We start from the raw sequence: 21,064 nt of genomic DNA on the forward strand, positions 1-21,064 counted from the left end.
CCTATAAGCACCTACATTGACTTTGGAAAAAGATATCCAAGCATTCTATTCTGATACTGACTTAAATGGATTCCCAAAGGTTCAGTTATATGGCCACCTTTTCATCATGTTTTTCATGCTCTAGGAGAAACGGTGAGGAAAATTCCCTCCTTTCTTCCTATCTGTAATTTTCCTCTGAATCGGTAATGGAGTCAGTGGGGAAAGGATTTACCAACCTGATGGAATCAACCAACATGTCATATCTGAACCCCAAGACAGTGATCCTGATTGGGATCCCTGGACTAGTGCATGTGCAGTTTTGGATTGGATTTCCCTTTTTTGGTTTGTGCCTAGTGTCTCTGCTAGGAAACCTTTTCTTGTTAATCATCATCCCTATGGAACGCAGTCTTCACCAACCCATGTACATCTTTCTGGCGGTGCTGGCAGCCACTGACCTCGGTCTCTGTGTGGCCATTGCTCCAAAGATGTTGGCCATCTTCTGGCTTGGCTCTTGTTCCATGGCATTTGATGCTTGCCTTACCCAGCTCTTCTTCATTCATGCCTTGCAGGGTATGGAATCTGGTATTCTGTTGGCCATGGCCTTTGACCGCTATGTTGCCATCTGTAATCCTTTGAGGCACACATCCATCCTTACACCTTTCTTTCTAGGTCAGTCTGTACTGATGGTGGCAATCCGGGCAGCGGTGCTTGTTGGGATTTTACCCATTCTACTTAAACGACTGCACCGTTTCCAGTCGGTGGTTATTGTCCATTCCTACTGCGAGCACATGGCTGTGGTCAAGCTGGCTGCAGAGGATATCCATATTAACAAATCTTATGGGCTCTTTGTAGCTTTTGCAATTCTGGGTTTTGACATGATCTTTGTCTTCATCTCCTACATTCTAATTTTTCACGCAGTTTTTCATCTTCCCCAGAAAGAGGCACGACTTAAAGCATTCAACACTTGTACTGCCCATATTTTTGTCTTCCTGGAGTTTTATATCCTTGCCTTTTTTTCCTTCTTCAGCCATCGTTTTGGACACGTGTCACCCTATGTTCATATCCTATTGTCTACCATCTATCTTCTTGTGCCCCCTGCCCTTAACCCCATTGTCTATGGTGTGAAGACCAAAGAGATTCGCATGCGGGTTGAACAGATTTGTACTCTGAGACCTGACACCCAGAAGTGATCCAAAAATAATACAAAATAGGAAATATATGTATTTATTTGTTTAAGATGAAAAGTCCTTGCACTATGTATATTTTGGAGAGGTTTTTACATTATAATGATCTCCTCTAAATAATCTATTTTCCTCAAACAAGAGCACTCAAATTTGAGATAAACTTGGTTGAAAAGTTTATATTTATAACATTGATTCCTATCATCCCTCATCTTTCCCTTCCTTTGTTTTTTATCTTTTGTTGTAACCCTGATATGAGAATTAATGGCATAATATAGTTTTGTCTAAAAATCTACCTTTCTTTCTTCCCTATGGTATAACACTTTGTGATTCATCTACAAACTAAACAAATTTTTGCTTTTTTTCCTGAATCAAAAGTAAAATTATTAAACATCTTAGAATTCTTGCTATTATAAAAACAGAATTTGAAGGCTCTGATGATTGGCTCTTGAATGTAAGAAAAATGTGCTAGATAGAATATATTATTGTGACCAGCAAATTTTATACATTTTAGGAGTTGTTATAAAAAAGGTAAATTTTAGCTCATTATTGCTAAGAATACAATGGAAACACACTGTCCCCAAATAAAAATATAGTTGTAAGAATAAAAAAACTATCAATGGTGATTTTTAAATAATGAATGAATAATCCTATATACAGATGGCATTCTTCACATGGCAGGTGGGGTTACAAAAATATCATAGCAACTGTAAGTACCACTGGCGTGGTTGAGTCAGAGCTGAAAGAAATAAGTGTCAGTAATAAATTTATTTGCATTAACTCTAAATAAAGACATTACCCACTCATAGCATATGTAGTAGAAAGATGTCACAGTCTAAAGAATGTTATTATTATCAGATTCCAACTGAGGCTATAATTATTTTCAATAGGTAAAAATGTGAACTTATGAATGAATGGTTGTTGGGATACTTAAATAGTAAAAATATTTAAGTACTTTTTTCCTCTACGTGATTTAGCCACTCCATACCGTGCCCAATTTATCCTTTTTTTCTGGAATAATATGTGGAGTGGATTGAGAGTCTTCTCATAGTGAAGGAGGAACAAGAAAATAAGCAAACCTTCTGAGTTATGGGAGGAAACTGGTGTCATGCAGAATAAGGCATATTGTCCTAGAAAGAAAGAGATGTGTCTTGGCTCCATGACTCCCTATACATCTGTATACATTAGCAAAGGTGTGCTGACTACCTTGGAATCTCTAGAAAAAAAAACCCTAATCCACAACACTGAGAGAAACCATATATATACATTTATCATGCAAGCTGATGTGGGGAGTACTGGAAAATAATCACAGGTGAATAATAATAACAATGATAGAGATGTTTGGGAACATAATACACAACCTAGAGAGAAGGTATTGTAGAAACTGAAAAATTATTTATGATGGAAATGAAAGAAAGCTGAGTGTGGCAAATTGTGCTTTCTAAGCACGGCTATAGCTGTATCTTCCATATGTGATCTTGCCTCACCATCATGAAGAATAAACTCGTATTTATTCCTCTCAATAAGTTTGAGCCCCTGCAACTGCTAGGAATGCAACAGAAGTCAATGTGTGTCAGTTCTTGGCAGAGATCTTAACTGATATTGCAGCTTTCTTATTTCCATGCCAACTTGTAAGAACCCCCTGGGTTCTGCTTTGATGGAACAAGAATCAGTGTGGAGGGGGGCTGAGTGCCTGACATCTGAGAGGAAAAGAAGCCTTTTATCCAGACCTGGGTTCTTCTTTCAAACACTATTAGCAGCTGCTTGAGGGATTCCCAGGGAGAACGTTACAGCTGAGGCCAACCAATCAACAGAACTTTGAGGGGAAAAATAAATAAATTATAAGCTGTTGTTTAAAGTTACCAAGTGTTGGGTTGTTGTATTATACAACAATACTTAAATGTAAGGGGAAAAATGGTGTGAAGAGTTTTTGCAGTAACAAAAGCCTAAAACATGCAGCATTTGCTTTGAGAGTAGATGGACAGAAGTTTAAAGGGTACCAATGTTAATGAAAGGTTTAAATAGAGTGACATTGTTACTATGTAGCAGAGAAGACAGGGATATGTGCTTTGTGGTGGTGGAACAACTGACAAAACTATCATCTTTTTTTATGCATAAAATTAAAAAAATATATACCTAGTGAACATTTATTTTTTTATTTTTTATTTTTTTTAAATAAATCTTTATTGTTCAGATTATTACAAATGTGATCCTCTTCCCCCCTCAATTGCTCCCCTCCACCAGGTTCCCACCCCACCCTCTGTCCTTTCCCCATCCCCCATTGTCCTCATCCCCATAGGTGCACAGTTTTTGTTCAGTCTCTTCCCGCACCCTCACTCCCCTTTTCCCCGAGAATCGTCAGTCCACACCCCTTCCATACCTCTGATTCTATTATATTCACCAGTTAATATTGTTCACCAGATATTTTTTAATTCCCTTGGTTTTTAGATTCACTTGTTGATAGTTACGTATTTGTTGTTCATAATTTTTATCTTTATCTTCTTCCCCTTCCTAAATAACCCCCTTCAGCAATTCATATAATTCTGGTTCAGTAGTGATGAACTCTTTTAGCTTTTTTTTATTTGTGAAGCTCTTTAACTGTCCTTTGATTCTGAGTGATAGCTTTGCTGGGTAGATTATTTTTGGCTGTAGGTTCTTGCTATTCATCACCTTGAATATTTCTTGCCATTCCGGTCTGGCCTGCATGGTTTCTGTTGAGAAATCAGCTGACAATCGTATGGGTGTTCCTTTATAGGTAACTACCTGCTTTTCTCTTGCTGCTTTTAATATTCTCTCTTTGTTTTTTGCTCTTGGAATTTTAATTATGATGTGTCTTGGTGTGTTCCTCCTTGGATTCCTTTTGTTTGGGGTTCTGCGGGCTTCCTGGACTTGTAAGTCTATTTCTTTCCCCAGGTGGGGGAAGTTTTCTGTCACTATTTCTTTCAGTATTCTTTCTGTATCTTGCTCTCTTTCTTCTTCTGGAATCCCCATAATTCTGATGTTGTTTCGCTTGAAATTGTCCCAGAGGTTTCTTACACTATCTTCAACTTTCTGGATTCTCTTATCTTCTCCCTTCTGCAGAGGAGTGTCCTCTGGCTCTTCGTGTTCTAAATCTATGTCTTGATTCTTGTGATCTTCCAGTCTGTTTTTAGGACTTTGTATAATATTTTTTATTTCAGACAATGTTTTCTTCATTTCTTGTTGATCCCTTATTATTTCTAGTTGCTCCCTTTTCATATCCTCATAGGTCTCATTTATTTTATCGGCCTTTTTTAGGATATTGTTGAATAACCTTATAACTGTAGTTTTGAACTCAATGTCCAATCTTTTCTTTTCCTCCATCTCCTTCCTTTGTCTCCTTCCTCTTGTCTGCATTTTAGTTGTTTCCCTGATTTGATGGAATAGCTTTGTGTTCTAGGTGTTCTGGTAGAGCCCAGTAGCACAGCCTTCCCAGTTACCTGCGGTGGACAGTCTTGGTGTAGCCCTTTGTGGGCTGTGTGTGCAGTCTTGTTGTTAAGCCTTGCTTATTGTTGGTATCACTGGGAAGCTTTGATCTCCAAGCCAATTGGCTGTGAGGATCAGCAGAGTCTCAGCTAGGAGGGCTTCTGTACTCTGATTGGATAGGGCGGGGTCTTGGGGTGGCGCAGACAAGCTTTGGGTTCCTGCCAGTCCCTCCTTAGAGAAAGCCAGCCTCTGGGAGAGCTTCTGTGCTCAGCCAGAGATTGGGTGGAGTCTCAGGTTGGTGCAGACAAACTGTTTTCCCTTGGGCTCCTCCCCAAGTCTTGCAGTAATGGCCTCTGGCTTCACACACGTCTGAGAGATCTCTGCCCACTGCCTGACAGTCTGGCCTCTCCCTGTCTGGGGCAGTCTATCAGAGCAATAGGCTGATTCTGTTTTCCTCTCGAACAAGAAAGCCAGTTGCGCATTAGCTGTCTGCCCTCTCCGCGCACCTGGAGTAAGCCAGTAGCGAACTCAGCCCGGCCCGCCCTCTCTGCTCACTGGTAGTAAGCCAGCAGCAATCTCTGTCCGGCCCTTCCTCTCCCCGCGCTGGGCGTAAGCCAGCGCCTTTTCACGCACACAGTTCTCCGTACCTTCACAGTTCCTGAGGTTCAGCATGCCTTCTCTCTCCTTCCCAGATGGCAGAGCCTCCTCTCAGCTAGCCGTCCGGCACTTCAGGGCAATGCCTCCCCTGTTTTTCAGTTCTAACTTCAAATTTGTTGTGGTAGGCTGCATTCGGGTGTCTACCCTATGCCGCCATCTTGGTGTCTCTGTACCTAGTGAACATTTAAAGAAAATGTTGAAAGTACTACATCTACTAAAATGTATAGAAAAAGATGAGTTAAAGAAGTGTTCAACTTTCAGGTAGGACTCAGAAGAACCATAAAGGTTTATGATATTTCTGAATTTGAACATTTACTTTTTTCCTAGACATTATTGCTTCTTCTTTTTTAGGACACAAAGTTTTCTTTAATTACTTTTTTTTTTCCCGGGGGGTTGGGGGAAGGAACATCACATTTCAACTCAATTAAAAAAATTTTTTTTTATAAGTACAGAGTTTTTTGTTCTGTTTTGTTTTGTTTTGTTTTGTTTTTCCTCCCACTCACCATGCCATGAATTTATGGGGAGTGGGCTCCAGTAGCTCAGGCTCATTTCCATGGATTCTCATAAAGTGTGCTTCTCTGGGTGGAGCAGGCTGACACTTCAGTTGAACCTGATACACTCTTAAAGTCAGAGCTGGCCTCTGGAAGATCAGTATGCATGTTTTAAGATTCCTTGATCAAAAGTACTGCCGGGTTAGACAGAAAAGGACCGTGAGAGCTCAAAATAAGAAGAATTATTTGATACAGACCATATCTAGCCTCGTAGCTTCTGCTTTTCTCTTTTGAAGCCCCGAAACCCAGGCTAATTTAAGAGAGAGATCCCAGGGAAGGAGTACTGAAGCTTGTCAGTGAAGAAGCCTTATTGAATGATCGCCATGCTTACAAACCTTCTGAGAATCCAGATGCAGCCCTTTTGTGTCATGCAACCATGTGAAGACATAAAGTGAGAATATGAAATGAGCCCTGTCAACACTGCACACGATTTGTTACATAGCAAAAGACAATCGTAATGATTGGGAAGGGGAATTATACTTGAGGGAACACATTGGCCCACTGAAGTTGAAATATTATGTCCTACATAATATTCAGAAGTGGAGCTGAAGAGATTTCGCTAAGAAAGTATCCTTCTATAGAGAAGAATTTTGGCTAATCCAACAAAATGCTTCTTTCCTCCCTCCTTCCTTCCCTCTTTTCTTTCCTCTCTCTGTCTGTCCTTTCTCTTCCACCTTTTTTTTTGTCCTCTCATCTTTCCTTCCATTCTTTTACTTTTAGCACATAAGCCAAATAAGTTCACACATTCTTTCATATTTGTGTTGCTTCATCAGAGAAGTTATTTGAAATGGGACTTGACCTACTCAACACATCTTTATTAACCTTATATTATATGCCATGGAAATTCTAGGTACTATGAAAACAAGTATAAACAAAATACTAATTTTAATGTAGAAAAAGATTATGCAAATAGGAAATTATCATATTGTGTGATATGTGTTATGATTGATAAAGGAGAGGTGACATTGCAGACCATTGGAATAAATGCAATACAGAATACAGAATAAAAAGAGGCAGGACGTTAGGGAAGGAGGAAGTATTGCCTAAGATGAACCCTAAAAGCTGATAAAGAGCATATAGTTAAAGTGTTAATCAAGAAACAGGGCTCTAACTCAGCAGGGGCTAACAAAAGAAAGCTCCTTCTGCAAGCCCAAGCTTGCACAAACATGCTCCCCTTGAGTGGTTATTTTACAGAAATTCCTGAAGACAATAACTCCTGAACCGCAACCCCCCCCACCTCCCCCCAAGAGATAGGATGGCTGGCACCAGCAGAAGGACAAAGGGCAAGGCCCTAAAACCACAACTGGGGGCCAGGTCCCAGATAGGACTGTCAGCTGAAGCTCTGTCTGCAGCTCTCCCTGAGGACATAGGAAGCCTGCTCCCTCCCCATTCACCACTGACTCCTTTCTCAGACACAGTCCACCTGCAGCCAGTGCCTTGAATAAATGAATATATTTTTGATTACACTGAGCCCTGAGTTGGTTCTGTGCAACCAGGGCCCAACTCTGAACCTTTCAGTTGTTAGATTCTGAGAGGAGTTATTAATTTATTTGAGTAAATTTATGTGTCTGAAAATTGGTCCAGACAAACTGTGAAAAGGTTAATAGCATTTTTGTATATTTATTGAGATAATTGATATGTACATCAAATATATGTTTGCAAACATGTTCTTGTGAATGTATGAATATGTATAAACATAAGTATGATAGTGGTTAGAGAGAGAAAGACAGAGAGAGAGATGTTTATAAACAAATAAGACGATAAGAGGTATGTATCTGAAATAAAAAGCATGTATATTTGTGTATAGGTGTATGAAATAAATATTGCCTGTGTCGTATTTGTTTCAGGTAGAGCTGGGGATATCTAAATTATAAACCTTAGGAATAGGGAGATGGTCATAATTTACATGCATATATCCCTTGGTTTATGAGTTGGTGTTTAATAGAATTTTTAAAAAACTAAGACAAGATTTTAAGTTCTGCTTATGTGCAGTGTAAAAATCCATTTCTGGGCATGGCCCATGCCCTTCAAGCAATATCAGTGTAAAAGGGATGGCAAGGCATGCAGATTAACATCTGAAGTGCAGGATAGATCGTGGACAAATATATGTCAAAAACCTAAAGTGTCTGGCAGTACAGAAAATGACAGTTGGTATTATGTGAAGACAGGCATTAAGGAAAACAAATTGAAGAAAGTGTCTCTTGAGATGGGAAGGGTTTTTTTTTTTTTTTTAATAATATATCTTATTGATTTTTTTTACAGAGAAGAAGAGAGAGGGATAGAGAATTAGATACATTGATGAGAGAAAATCATCAATCAAATGCCTCTTGCACACCCCCTACCGGGGATGTGCCTGCAACTAAGGTACATGCCCTTGACTGGAATCAAATCTGGGACCTTTCAGTCCAAAAGCTGACGCTCTATCCACGGAGCCAAACTAGTTTCAGAGAGATGGGAAGGGTTTTGACTAAGAAAGGTCAAGGGAAAATGCCTCCCAAGTAACACAAAAACTGAGCTAAAGTAGCAAGGGATGTGTAGCATCTTTACAAATAAAGCAGTAGGTTTGGCCAGATTGATGCTTATATTGTGATTTAGCAAAAATAAAGCACCTGGAAATGCAGACTGGAGTTAAGTCACGCAATTATTTGAATGCCATGCTATGAAGTTAAGACTTTATCTTGAAAAACAGACTGTTGAAAATTCTAAGTAGACAAAAGAAGATATTTGTGAATACAACTCTAGTTATAGAGTTAATAACAACTTTGAATATGATAGAAATTGGATATATGAACATTAGTTGGAAGAATTTTACAGTACAGAAATTCTAAGTGATAAAGTGCAAGACAGAAAAAAATATAGTGGAAATGTGCAGTGGGCTGCTTCTCCTTTCTTCGCGTCCCCCACGGAAAGGGAGAAGGACAGGTTCCTGAGTGGAGGAGCTGGGGATTAAGAAATAAAAGAAAGAAAGAGACAAGAGGCAAAAATAGATTTAAAAGCTGGGTGCCGGGTGGATGCTGTCACTCTGATGGAGGGACAGTCAACACCCACCACAGACAACACAGCGCATTTATTGATTTCCAGAGGGGGGTTTAAGGTAAAAGAAGTTTTGGGTGTGCCCAGGTCCTATTCATTCCCTCATACCTGGGATTTAGCATATCAAGACCTGGGTAAGTCAAGGTCCTATTCATTCCTCATTCCAAGCACATGGATAAAGATAAGAAATCTGTAGGAAGACAGTCTCCAACATTTTGGGAGGCTGTTTCCAGGGACGGCCATGCCAGTCACCTCGGATTCAGTTGACTTTAATTTAAAGGTCATCCATATGCATTCTCAAGGGGCCCTCTATAGAAATGTACAGAGAAATCTTGGTGATTGTTTGGGTGAAGGAAACAAAAATAAAAATAATTAAGGATATCAAGGTTTTAAACTTAATTTAACTCAAGTCAAATGAACAAAAATGGGGAACATAGAGGGATAATGTAGCTGGCACAGAGACTAGAAGCTTAGTTTGGAAAGACTTAAGCTTAAGATGCATGTGAAGAGTGATTCACAAAGCTGTTACAATATGTTTTCTGGAAAACAGACATGATTCCTGGTTTAAGATACAGGTGACTTAAATTTGTGAAAACAAATATAGGTAGGTAGAAGGAAAAAGTGAAGCTAGAGAAAGAATAGATTTAGGTTTTCTTCCTCCACCCCCCATGCTTTCCTATCAAATTCAGTCTACTGTATATTGGTTCCAGATTTTGACACTAATAGTAACTCTCTAAAGAAGAATCTTCTCTATTAAAACCCTTCAGACATAAAAGATCTTTACTCATTGACATGAGCTTGGGCATTTATACATACTTATTTCCATTAGGATTACTTTCCATGATATATAATTCCATATTGGTTAAATATCTAAAACATAAATATGAAAGAGAAATCATTAAATAAAAAAAATCTTAGAATAAGTAGTTGTGCTCAGAGATCTTGATACCGTATACCTAAATTTATTGTTACCTCATTTGCAATAATGTTCTTCTCATTTATGTTATGTAATGTGATCAGATAAACAATAGATTAAAAACAGTATGTTTTCCTATGTTATTACTTGCATCAGCATTTGAGAAGTTTTCTGGTCATGAGGGTTTCCCAATAACAATATTATGATGAAAAGAACATGTCTCAGTTATATTCCCACACTGACTAAGTCCTCCTCTTGCCTTAGTTATTCCCTTTCCCATGAAGCCCCCAATCTGGCATGATTTATCTCTACCCCCAACCTAACATGATTTCCAGCTCCATAATCCAGGTCCCTGTCTACCTCAGGTATCAACCTCAGTCTCCACGACAGTGCAGGATCCGAAGCACCCACTCCCGCATTTGCTTGTTCCGGGCTCCATATATCAAAGGGTTGATCATGGGAGGCACCAGGAAATAGAGATTGTCAATGATAATCTGTAGATGAGGAGCCATATGATAGCCTAAAATCTGGGCCAGAACAGAAAAGACAACAGGAGAATAAAAGAGAGCAATGACACAAAGATGAGAGCCACATGTGCTGAGAGCTTTGCCCCGTGCCTCCCAAGAGGGTATTCGAAAGACGGCATGAAGGATCAGCCCATAGGACAGACTGATAAAAAACAGATCAAATCCCACAGATGCTACGATAACCATGAGGCCATAGACAATGTGGTCAGAGATGTCTCCACAGGCTATCTGCACCACAGCCATGTAGGCACAGTAGGAGTAAGCAATGACGTGAGTTTGGAAGCTTTCCAGTCTTTTTGCTAAGATGGGTGCTGGGGTCAGCACTGCCACTGCCCTCGCCAGGACAGCCAGCGCCATCTTCACAAGCATGTTGTTAGCAAGAATAGTTGTGTATCTCAGAGGGTGCCAAATAGCCACAAATCTGTCAAAAGCCATGGCCAGGAGGATCCCAGACTCCATGACATAAAAGGAAGGGATGAAAAACATCTGGGTGAGGCAAGCATTGAAGCTGATTTCCTTGGCATTCATCCAGAAGATGCCCAGCATGCGGGGCACAGTAACACTGACCAGGGAGAGGTCAACAACTGACAGCATGGCCAGCAGGATGAACATGGGCTCATGAAGACTCTTTTCCACTCGGATGATGCATAAGATGGTGGCATTGCCAATGACTGAAATGACAAAGACCAAGAAGAAAGGCACAGAGAACCAGCCATGGGAAGATTCCAGGCCAGGAATTCCAGCCAGGACAAATGTCAAAGGCTGAGGAATGGAGCTGTTGCAAAAGGACATTCCTACCCTAAACTCCTCCAAGGGCTGATTCCTGAAGAGAAAGAAACAAGGGACATTTGAAATCAGTGCATATTTCCATTTAAAACACGGGGTAGTACCTTATGGTGGCAATCATAATTATATCATGTCAACTAATTATCAAATAAATGTTTCTGCAACTTGTAGTGAGAGAGGAGATAATCCTAGGCTGCAAAAAGAAGAAATAGTCTCAGGGATTAATTCTCAATAAAGACATATTAACTCCATAGTTTAGATTGTGGCTCTGATTCCATTTAATATTCACTGTGTGAAATCCTATAGGATTTTTTTTTTTTTTTCTCAGATAGCAGGGCCTGGCAAGAGACCCAACATTTTAACGTTATAGGTAAAAGCTAGAAATCACGGCTTTCACTCAAGATGAGGAAGTTGATTTTTATCATGCCAGGGTCCTCAGCTCTTGAGATTGGCCTTGGTTCTTTAGGATTCTCTAAAGTATTTGTTGATTTTTACAAAGAACTTCAGAAACTGGCTGATCTTACAACTGACACACATTCTGGAGAAATAAACAAATATTTTGGATGACAAAGGTGGAATCCAAAAAAAGCCTCAATAGATAATAGTTTAATATTCAAGTTCCAGTATTTTAGTATTAAAACATGGTAGAGAGTGGGTAAAGTTTTGGGGTGGCATATATATATATATATATATATATATATATATATATGAATCCATGTGGTTTTGTATGGGGAACATAGTTTAGTAATTAATTGTAATACATATTTCCATAAAAATAAGACTACTGTATTTGCTGAACATTTTGACCTACATAATTATTTTGAATAGAAATGCATATTTATAAATTATTTTATGTTATAGATTAAATAGTATATTTAACAGATTAAAAGTAAAAAACATAAAAGTATATAGTAAATAAAAATAGTAAAGGAATAGAAATATAGCTTTTTTGTTATTAATATGATTGAAAATAAATTTCATGATTAAAGTTTAAATTCCAAATATTTGTTAGAAATAGTCCAACTACATAATATTTAAAAGAATCACACCAAAGAACATTTTCAATTCAGAGCTGTTTGCATCTAAAATTATATAGAAATTGCTATAGCTTTCTTCAAAATCAAGTTTAAAACATTTTCATTTCCTGTGACCATATACAACTGAAATTAGGATGAAACCATATAACACAAAGTTGCTTTAAAAAAATAAAAGTACAGTAATATTAATATTGTGTCATTTTGTTTTCATTGTTGATGAACTTGGATTATTTATCTATTTTGATAATTAATTTATTCTAAATATACTAAAATAGAGTGGTAAAGTTGCTAAAATCCCACATGTAAACAATATATAATTAATATTTTCAGATCTAAGTATGTCATATATCAACTGCATTTGGTAAAAGGCACAGCATAGCTGAATAATAGGTTGGTCTCCTGGAATTTAACTTGGTATAGTGATAATAGCAAGATCTTTGAGATTACACATGTTTGAGAAACAATCTCAGCCCTCCCACTTATTTTGAAATCACTCAGATGTAATTTGATCAATTGTTTAAGCCTTTGAACATCTTTTTTTTTTTTTTATCAAAAGTGGGATAAACCTTACCTTAAAAATTGTAATGAGGATTAAATTCATCATTGAATCACAACATTATATAAAACAATATTCTTGACCTAATTCTTTGAATATTTTCTTCTTTTAGTATGAAGTACAAAGTTTAAGTGAAAGATGCAAAAAAAAAAAATAATGTTCGTTTTTGTTTGTTTGTTGTTTTGTTTGTATTAATCCTTACCCAAGAATATATTTTTTCCGTTTTTCAGAGAGAGAGGATAGGCGAGGGAGAGAGAGAGAAACATGGATTGGTTGCCTCCCACAAGCTGGGTATGTGCCCTGGTTGAGAACTGAATCTGTGACCCTTCAGGGCAGAGAATGACACTCCAACCAACTGAGACACACTGGCCAGGACATACTATTCTTTTTGATTTTTTGTTTCTTAGAAGGAACTGTAACTAGGATAAATTAATAGTCTTGAATTGACAACATAATAAAAAAGATTTGATGACCCTGGTAATTTTATCCTCAAATATTTTTAGATTCATTATATTCTTGAATGAAAAAAAGAATTTAGTATCCAAGAGAGATACCTGATCAAATAAAAGATGCTAAAACAATTTAAAAGCTGCATTTCAGTTTAATAAGGAAATAGCCCTATCACAAACTCAAACAGAAAAGATATCTTATGGGTAGAAATTGAATGATCATCAATCAGGAATACATTGATAAATATCCTAATAAAATTTCCCATCTGGTGATGGAATTAGGATATTACTAGTGCTTTAAGGAACATGGTAAATTTTTGCCTGAGTTATCAAAAATAATTGCCAGCAACAACAATATCAACATTAATTTCAAGTACAGAGATCATTAATTTAGGTGTAAAAATTAGAAAGACTCGTATTCTTTCCTAAAGAATGCCACCGAATATTCTAAAAATTGCAGAACCCAACCATGGACTTAAAAGGGTTGGTGATTGGTATTTAGGAATCTCTTTTTCCAACATGACTTTGCATCCCAGGATTTTCTACTCTTTTCCCTCCTTCTTCTTCTTTCTTTTCCTAGAATAGTACCTGTAGATGGTTATGAGTCTGACCACAGTGGGACTGGGACCAGCAAAGCAACTGTCCACATGAAGTACAGACAAGATCTGTTGATGTCCAGAATAAGATGAAGTGTCTGAGCTGGAGGCATATTTATGCTGGTTTGTCACTGCCTCCTCTCCATGCTCCTGGGTCCCTAGGGGCCTCTCTGTTAGGCAAAGTGCTTTACTTGGCTTGAATATTCTGGGGAACAAAGTCTAGAGCCAGTTACTGAAGGTAGTGCATGGAGTTAAAGAGACAGAAGGAGAGTAAACTTTGGTTTATACACAGTGGAGTATACAGATGTTGTATTATGAAGTTATTCATCTGAAATTTATATAATGTTACCAACCAATGTTACTCCAATAAATTTAAAATTTTAAAAAGCAGATGTTTGGGAACATTGTAGAACTAATGTGTGTGTGTGTGTGTGTGTGTGTGTGTGTGTGTGTGTGTGTTGTAAGAGGTCACGTGTGTGGCTTATGTACTGTAGGAGAAGAGTAAGGGCTGAGGAATCATTTAATATGAGATTAAACTTAGAGTAAAAGAAGGTAGAACTGTTTTCAGTATAATTACATACAAATTGCTTATAGCTTGCTTCAAAACCAATAGTTTAAATCATCTTAATTTCCTGTGACCTTGGCAACTCCATAAGCAAAACTTAAAGTGAAATTAAGTTTTAATTTCCTATATGCAATTAAAATCCAAAAAAGCTGGGAAAATGTATGCACTAAGTACATTTTAACTGACTAAATTAAAGCCATTGTTTGGTAAATAAACTATATAACAGAAACACAGAGAGTTGAAGTTAAAGTAGGAGCAATAGAGAAGATTTAGAAAAAAAATATTGCACAATACCAAGTTTAAGGGAAACTGAGCTTCAGGTTGTCCCAAGGCAAGCCACACTAATCTGGAGCTGAAGCTGGAGGGGGTTGGAACTGTAGGAACTGCCAGAGGCAAGTCCCTGTGACTGTGGCTAAAACAGGTGTAGTCTGCAGGAAGTCCTAGGGGCAAGGCACACTTAAGTGAGCTGTGCTAGGGTGTGTGCAAGCTGAGGAGTCCCACGGCAAGTCAGGTGGCTGGAAGCAGGCTGCAGGGAGACCTGTTTCTCTCTCTCTCTCTCTCTCTCTCTCTCTCTCTCTCTCTCTCTCTCTCTCTTACTCTCTCTCTCAGAAGCTTTCAATTCAGATCTGTTTTTCTTTAGGAGGGACTGCTCTGTGTGTAGGTGTAAATTCATTGTATTCCTGGGATGAGGTGCATTCAGGGTCTTCCTAGGCCTCCATCTTGAAATGGAAGCCCACAAGGATCTTTTAAAAATGCAATCTGATTATGTCACTTCTGTGCATAGAACTTATATTGTCTAGTTTTCAGTATCAATTTGAGACTCCTTAGTACACCCTACACACCCCTGCATGCTACTATCCAAGCATTACTCAGCAACTCTTCATTTCACCCTCTATCCCAGCCCATGAAATAGACTTCCTTCAGTTCTTTGAATGCCTGACACCCTTTCCTATCTTAAGATTCACACATGTTCACACATCCTGTTCTCTCTTCCTGTAACATTACCACCCATTCAGGACTTCTCTTTTTAACTCCTAGTCAGCATTTAAGTAAATGCCATTTTTAAGGGAACTTTCCTTAATTCTCCTAGACTAGATCGAAACACTGTATTATGTGCTCTTATAGAAATCAATATTATTACTTGACAGCACTAAATATCCAGTATATTTATGCATTTGATCATCACTCAATTATATCATTTCCATGAGGACATAAACTCCCTAAAACATAAACTTCTCTTTTGCTCACTTCTCCTCAGAATCTAGCACAATCTGGCACATTTTGCCACCCCAAAAAGTGATTTTTGTTGTATGAATATATGAATAAGTTGCATTTTTTTAACTAGAATTTCATTCATGGATTTTGAAGATTTAGTTTTGTGATTATTATTGTTACACATTCAAATTTGAGAACCATTGGTAGATAGCTTATAAGTATTAACTCCTTGGTTCATATTTTGAAATATAACATATAAACAATTCTGATAATTGTCAAGGAATGTATTATAATTAAACTAGAGGCCCAGTGCATGAAACTAGTGAATGGGGGGAGGTTGTCCTTCAGCCCAGCCTGAACCCTCTTCAATCTGGGACCCCGGTAGGATTGGGCCTAAATGGGCAGGACATCCCTCTCACAATCCAGGACTGCTAGCTCCAAACTGCTTGCTTGTCTGCATTCCCCTAACTACTTCTGCCTGCCAGCTGATCACCCCCTAACCACTCCCCTGCCAGCCTGATTGATGCCTAACTGCTCCCCTAACAGCCTGACTGCCCCTAACTGCCCTCCTCTGCAGGCTTGGTCCCCCACAACTGCCCTCCTCTGCAGGCCTGGTCCCCCAAAACTGCCCTCCCCTGCTGACCTGGTCACCCCTAACTGCCTTTCTCTGTCAGCCTCATTGCCCTTAACTTCCCTCCCCTATCAGCCTGGTCACCCCACACTGCACTCCCTTGCAGGCTTGATTGCCCCCAACTGTCCTCCCTTGCAGCCTGGTTTCCCCCCCCCTCCCCCCCCCCACTGCTATCTCCTATAGGCCAGGGTCCTCCCTAATTGCCCTTCCATGAAGGACTTGTCTCCCCTAATTGCTTTCCCCTGCAGGCCTGAGTCCCCCCCAAATTTCCTTCCCTGCAGGCCCGGTTGCCCCGTAACTTCCCTCCTCTGCCAGCCTGGTCACCCCTAACTTCCCTCCCCTACAGGCTTGATTGCCCCCAACTGCCCTCCCTTGCAGGCCTGGTCCCTCCCAACTGCCCTCCCCTGCTGGCCATCTTGTGGCAATCATCTTGTGTCCACATGGGGGCAACCATCTTGTGTGTTGGAGTGATAGTCAATTTGCATATTACTCTTTTATTAGATAGGATTGCATAATTCATGGTATTCCAAATACAAAGAAAATACAGCCAAAAGGTTTATCTTGGCAATTCATCTTCAGGAAATACCCAACATAATGGCAATATTCCCAAAGTTTACATTTCCATAAGAGAGATCTATCACTTACTATCTCTGAGGTCCTGAGAGAGATCTGTCCCTACTCCTAGTATCATTGTTATTTTTCTCCATTATCTTACAAGAAGATCATCATTAACCCTGTCCTTATGATTTTAATTCAGCTAGTATCTTAATTATAACTATCACACTATTAGGAGTTCTAAAATACAGGCCACATAAATTCAAATATCTTATAGAATTATTCCTTACTTCAGAAACATTCATTGAATTCATGTGTTCATAGATACTGAGAGGTATTAGTGATAAAAAAATAAATGGATGATACTCTTTAAGTATGGCATTGAGTACTTTTGTGTTTATTTAAATCCAGGTAGCACCACTTAATCAACATGTGACATTGAGCAAATTATTTAAACTCCCTAAGTCCAAATTTTTCATTTATAAAATCAAACTTAAACTCTGATGATTCTGATGAAAACATATGCTTGCATATGTACATTGCTCATACATATCTGACAAAATCTGGCATATAATAAACATGCAAAATTATACTTGTTATGGTAATCAAGTTATGTAGTGTCTATTTATTAAAGTCTACTATAAGTCTAGTATAGTGCCTTTTTTATATGCTTTCACTCATTTAATCCTTAAAATTCTTACAGGGAAGGAAATCTTATGATTCCCATTTTTTAAATTATGACAATGAGGCCAAGAAAGTGACTGGATATGCAGATAGTAAGTGACGGAGATAAAGGATGAATCCAGACACTCTGATTCTAGAGCCAGTGCACTTAACCTCTAACTATATTAAGAATTTAATTGGAAAAAGACATACCAGGTTAACTACAATATATAGTGGCATTTTTCACAATAATGGTAGAGACAGTTTTTAGTTAGTTTTACTTGAGGAAATAAAATTTCTACTAAGATGGGGGAGTTTAAATAGGTGATGCACCTTGAAGTATAACTAAGTTTTTTTTTTATAGATAAGAAGGTGCCCAGACAAAGGGAAGCATTCTAAGTAAAACCATGAAGATATAAAAACAACTTTATTTTTTTGGATGAAGGCGGGAGTCTTTACAAACAGAACCGAGCATGCAAAGGATGTGTAAGTATGACAGGAGAAACAGCAGAAAGGTAATTCATATAGGTTTATTTTTATTATAGTAATTTGTGAACACAATTATTGCAATGTGGAACTTTTCTACATTCCTATTGTGAAAACGATAGGCAAGTATTTCTTGTACTCAGAAGACATGAATCTTATTATATTGACTCTTCTATAGAATGTTGAGTGATGATTGATTTTCATTTGGTGATAGTTTCTGTGGCATTTTTTGAGGTTCTTATGAGTTTCTTTGCTTTTTTAATCACTTCTTGTTGGACAATACACTATTACCCCCCATTCATATAACAGAAGGTCAGTAGCAGCAGGGAGCAGAAGGGGACCCCTTTCCAATTTATCAAGTTCTAAGTAAGCTCCCTAAAATTCAGATGTACACAAAATAAAATGTGCCTACTAGTTGCATTAGAATTGGGAAACTTCTATAATGTGTGGTTACTCTTCTCCATTGGAATCTGATAAAAAGTCTTATTTTAGCAGAAGGAAATGTCATGTCTATTATGAGATGAAATACATTATTTGTACTCTTCCCTTCACGTTCTGATACTGTCTCTGCAAATAATTACAGTATAATCAGGCAAACTTTACCTTTAGAAAACTAATAACATAGTCTCGAATTTTCTTGGTCCTAACACCGTACACAATGGGATTAAGAAAAGGTGGGACGAGAAGGTACATATTGGCAATAAAGATGTGAATCCTGGGCGCCACATTGTGGCCAAAGCGGTGAGTGAGGAAGGTGAAGACAGCTGTGGAGTAAAAAACAAGGATGACACAGACATGAGAGCCACATGTGCCTAGTGCTTTAAGACTTGCTTCCCGTGATGGAAGATGAAAGACTGCACGGAGGATTAGAACATAAGAGATGACAATAAAAAGGCCATCACAAGAACCAATGACAGAGGCTACACTGAGGCTGTAACGTTTGGTGGCTCCTGTGTCCACACACGCCAGCTTCACCACAGCCATGAACTCACAGTAGGTGTGGGCAATGACTCGAGTTCTGCAATAAGGCAGCTGTTTGAGCAGGATGGGATGTGGAGAAAAGAAGACCGCTCCTCGGAGTACAACAGAAGCTCCCATTTTGGCAATGTGAGCATGGGTGAGAATGGTGCTATGGCGCAGTGGATGACAAATGGCCACATAACGGTCAATGGCCATGGCCAAAAAGAAGCCTGATTCCATGGCAGTAAAGCTGTGGATGAAGAACATTTGGGCCAAGCAGGCATCAAAGGCAATGTCATGGGCTCCAAGCCAGAAGAGACAGAGCATGCGGGGCAGCGTAGATGTGGAGAGGACCAGGTCAGTGACCGACAGCATGCACAGGAAGAGGAACATGGGCTCATGAAGACTTCGCTCTGCCCTCACCACGGCCAGGATGGTCACATTCCCCACCACAGCCACTATGTACATGGAGCAGAAGGGAATCCCGATCCAGGCATGCAGGTGCTCTAGTCCTGGGATGCCCATGAGAAAGAAGGTATTTGGAGATGTTTGAGATTTATTGGCTGGTACCATGTGCTGCTGCTGCTCTCTGTCTTTTGTAGATGGAAACCTTTTTAGGACAAAAGTTATCTTCCAAGATCATCACCCCAAATCTGGCAAAAAATGAAAAAATACAACTGGAAGACCCCAAAACATCATATTAGAAAACATAAAAGGTTGTAATTTATAGTGAAGAAAAAAAAACAAAAACACAAAACTTAGTAAAGCTAGGCAAAAACTATGCCACCAGATATAAAGTACTTACAAACCAAGTCATGAATCTCACAATTTATTAGAAACAAAACCAAAATAAAAAACCAACATGGCCCTTGCTGTTTTGGCTCAGTAGAGAGAGCATTGGCCTGTAGACTGAAGGGTCCTAGGTTCAACTCCAGTCAAGGGCACATGCCCCAGTTGTGGACTTGATCCCCAGTATGGGGCATGCAGGTGGCAGCCGATCAATGATTCTTTCTCATCATTGATGTTTCTATCTCTCTCTTCCTTCCTCTCTGAAATCAATGAAAATATATTAGAACAAACAAACAAATCCCAACATGCTTAATATCTCTGTACAATAAAATTCAATATAACTTTTTGATTCATACTTTGATTAAATAAGACCAAATTAGCTTTTGATAGAAATGTCATATTATAAATGAAATGAATCTGAGAGTCGTTTTTAAACATAATTTTCTAGCTGATGTGTGAGTACTCTTAAGTATGGATACAGTCCTTTACATATCCTAGTACTGTCACACAACCAAACCCAGGAGCCATGAGATTGGGTTGCCCTTTCCTATTGAGATACTTTTTGTATATACACCTGTCTTTTGCATAGAAGTCTTCACAAAACCTGAGATTTGCCTCATGCCTCTACTAAGTTTCCTCCTTTTCTATGAAACATTTCCAACTTATACATCTACTTATTTTAAGCTCAATTTTAAAAAAAATCTTAATTTCCTACCTCTTCTGTATATTTCCCAATGTACCAAGTTCTTAACTTTTATTTTGTGTCTGAAGATCCTAGACATTACAGAGATCCATGTACTTGGTATCTCTTTTGATTTATACACTATTCGTATGATTTTAGTTCATATTATTATTTTTTAATGAAGTGAAGAAGAAAAGTAATACTTAGTGATTCTAATATGAAAAGGATATCATCTGGAATCTTTGTAGATGTTAATTTTTGGTTGAAAAAATAACACAACTAAATGACTACTTTATAGTCATTTATTTTGAGTTACTATGATATTTGATCGAGAGTAAATAAAATTTAATAATTCTTGAAAATTATCAGCTATCATAAGTAATGCTATTACTTCTGTCTTTTTTATCCTCCTTGCATCTGATCATATTTATTTCCATCATAGGCTCTTTTTATGTTCTTGTATTAAAACCAAGCACACAGGGACTCTTTAAATTTTCTAATACTATATAAAGACTCTTTCAAGAACACCAAATTAATGCTCAGATAAGTGCATTCCCATATGAACAAATTTATTTAAATAAGCTGATATTTAAATGCACAAACAAGGCACTCAGTTTTACTCATCAGAACTTACCTTGGTTACTTTCAGAATTACTAGTTTTTCTTTAGGACAGAAATCCAGATCTGGGTATGGAAGAGCTAGAAAGAGATGTCAATCCTCTTTTAGAAAATCCATTCAGGAGAGAATTTTATGTCCCACAAAATTTAGTCTGAAAATCTTTCTCTGCTTTTTCCTCTCTCTTATC

General features: G+C 38.3%; 3 protein-coding genes across 3 annotated transcripts; 1 reads left to right on the forward strand and 2 right to left on the reverse strand.

Annotated features, from left to right (window-relative positions):
• Positions 1 to 218: 218 nt before the first annotated feature.
• LOC311628414 (olfactory receptor 52A5-like) lies at positions 219 to 1,169 on the forward strand (the record flags this gene model as incomplete). The annotated part of the gene is made up of 1 exon (XM_084895656.1): positions 219 to 1,169. One exon carries the CDS (start codon positions 219 to 221, stop codon positions 1,167 to 1,169), a length of 951 nt encoding a protein of 316 aa, XP_084751782.1.
• An 8,966-nt stretch (positions 1,170 to 10,135) lies between these two features.
• On the reverse strand, positions 10,136 to 11,080 carry LOC311627751 (olfactory receptor 52D1-like; the record flags this gene model as incomplete). Its single annotated transcript, XM_084894311.1, has 1 exon — positions 10,136 to 11,080. One exon carries the CDS (start codon positions 11,078 to 11,080, stop codon positions 10,136 to 10,138), a length of 945 nt encoding a protein of 314 aa, XP_084750437.1.
• Positions 11,081 to 18,415: 7,335 nt separating this feature from the next.
• On the reverse strand, positions 18,416 to 19,360 carry LOC311627747 (olfactory receptor 52D1-like; the record flags this gene model as incomplete). The annotated part of the gene is made up of 1 exon (XM_084894307.1): positions 18,416 to 19,360. The coding sequence occupies one exon, from the start codon at positions 19,358 to 19,360 to the stop codon at positions 18,416 to 18,418; it is 945 nt and encodes a 314-aa protein (XP_084750433.1).
• Between the last annotated feature and the right edge of the window lie 1,704 nt (positions 19,361 to 21,064).

Source organism: Pipistrellus hanaki (genome assembly GCF_964339955.1).
Source record: "Pipistrellus hanaki genome assembly, chromosome: 9".
Lineage (NCBI taxonomy): Eukaryota > Metazoa > Chordata > Mammalia > Chiroptera > Vespertilionidae > Pipistrellus > Pipistrellus hanaki.